Below are 2,161 nucleotides of genomic sequence, written 5' to 3'. Positions count from 1 at the left end.
AACCACAAGCCATCCATTTGCTGTCTGCAGGAAATACACCTAGCCTCAAAAGACAAATTAAAGGGTGGCGCCTGTGGCTCAAGCGGCTAAGGCGCCAGTCACATACACCTGGCAGGTTCAAATCCAGCCCGGGCCGCCAAATAATAACAGCTGCAACCAAAAAATAGCTGGGCGTTGCGGCAGGCGCCTGTAGTCCCAGCTACTTGGCAGGTAAGGGCAGGAGAATCGCTTGAGCCCAGGAGTTGGAGGTTGTTGTGAGCTGTGATACCACGGCATGCTACCCAGGGCAAAAGCTTGAGGCTCTGTCTCAAAAAAAAAAAAAAGACAAATTAAAACTCAGAGTTAACGGTTCGAAGATAATTTTTCAGGCAAACGGCATTCAGAAGAAAAGAGAGGCTAGAGGGACTAGAGGCACCTGCCACAATGCTCAGCTATTTTTTTTTGAGACAGTCTCACCATGTCACCCTCAGTAGAGTGCTGTTGTGTCACAGCTCACAGCAAGTTCACAGTCTTGGGCTTAAGCAATTCTCTTGCCTCAGCCTCCCAAGTAGCTCAGACTACAGGCACCTGGTTATTTTTGGTTACAGTTGTCCTTGTTGTTTAGTAGGCCCAGGATGGATTCCAATCCACCAGCCTTGGTGCATGTGGCTGGTGTTGTAAACTGTAAACACTGTGTTCCAGGCGCTGAGCCCTGATCTCTTTCAGTATCTTCATTTTCCAGGGCTAAGGATGAAGAAAGGTGAGGAAGCTTAATGGGATTTGGGGTCCTACTGGGTCCCATTATGTCTGGTACATAATAGATGCTAAAAAGACAAATATTGACGGGATGGGTGATCCATTGAATTTATTTTCTCATCTGTTGCCTCCTTCACATGCGTTGACGGAGTGGAAAAGTAACCCAGTTTGGAGGTTGGAGACCCGGAATCTATGTCCAGGTCCTGCCTTCAACTCTCTATGATCTTTCTCCCTCTGCGCTCGTTTCCCTTCACTAAAAGGGGGAAGAACAGGCTGGACATGAGACCTCTAAAAACCCGGGCTTCCAGGTAGAAGCACTTTAGCGTCCAGGGGGCATTGGGGGTGCCCTGGACGTGGGACCCTCCCTTAGACAGCTCCTGACAACACCCGGGGGCGGGGGCTGGAGCTGAGGGCGGGGGTCTGGTTCTGAGCCACTGCTGCTGCTCACCTTCCCGATGTTTTTGCTGCTGTAGGAATCCAACAGGTTGATAAACACCCTTTGGATTCGGGAAACCTTCTCCGTCCGGCTAGCAGCTTCCTCTTCACCCATGGCTGGAACTGCTCTGGTTGCTAAGGGGAAAGCGTCCTATCGGTTGGCAAGAGGCGGGGCCGGGCTGGTTCCTATGGGCGGGGCTACGCCGCGGGGCGGGGTGTGCGGGGCCCAAGGTTTCCCGGGAGCTGTCAGGGGCTGCGAGCGCTAGGCACGTGTGAGGGTGCCCGCAGGTGACTGCTGTCCACCGCACCGCGCGCGCAGCCTGGGGGCTCGTCCTGCCCTGCTTGCCGCCGCAAGTCCTCGGGCAGATCACGTTCTCCTTGGGAGCGGCTTCAGACATCTGTAGCAGGGCAACCTGATCTCTCTTCCCTTTCAGATCTTTCATTCAGAATCTCTGGAAACTTCCCAGCGTCCCCTTGACCTGAATGACTAAAACTGATGACGAATCTGATGAAAAAGAAAAACCCCACTGCTTAGGCCGCCTCCGAAGTTTGAGATTTACTTAACGTTCTCCTGTGGGATGGTCTGACCGAGATAACATAATCTTCCACCGCCGTTGGAGTTTCGGGTTCCAGGATACCCGGGCGACAGCGTGTGGTCCCAGCTGTGCAGGCTCAACGGGCTTGGGGTTGTTTCAGGAAAGACCTTGGGGGTACAGTGGGGGCGCCTAGAGGCCATTTGTACTCTTCTAGTCTCTTACCTTCACAAAGGAATGAATTTAGACTTTTGACCTTCTTTCCGAATGAGATTATACATGTGGTTGCTGAGATAAACCCACTAATTATAATAAAAGATAACATTCAACTTGTTTTTTTCACAGGCCCACAAAAGTTGTGGACTATGAATACATCCTGCGGTTATCTTGGAAAAGACTGATTGATTATATTGAAATACCTTTGTGCTTTAAACACTAACTTGTTAAAAGTTTGTATT

At 50.9% G+C, this 2,161-nt stretch overlaps 1 protein-coding gene across 1 annotated transcript in view; it reads right to left on the bottom strand.

The window, feature by feature from the left end:
• Positions 1-1,285, bottom strand: part of AK7 (adenylate kinase 7) — a 96,811-nt gene extending 95,526 nt beyond the window's left edge. The window contains 1 exon segment of the mRNA XM_003787088.1: positions 1,184-1,285. Within this exon segment, the coding sequence (XP_003787136.1) occupies positions 1,184-1,285 (102 nt within the window).
• Positions 1,286-2,161: the final 876 nt, after the last annotated feature.

This window comes from Otolemur garnettii, unplaced genomic scaffold (assembly GCF_000181295.1).
Source record: "Otolemur garnettii isolate 467f Iridium unplaced genomic scaffold, OtoGar3 scaffold00020, whole genome shotgun sequence".
In the NCBI taxonomy this organism is placed as follows: domain Eukaryota; kingdom Metazoa; phylum Chordata; class Mammalia; order Primates; family Galagidae; genus Otolemur; species Otolemur garnettii.
Note: the sequence above shows the minus strand (reverse complement) of the source record. Positions and strands in the feature narration are given on the sequence as shown.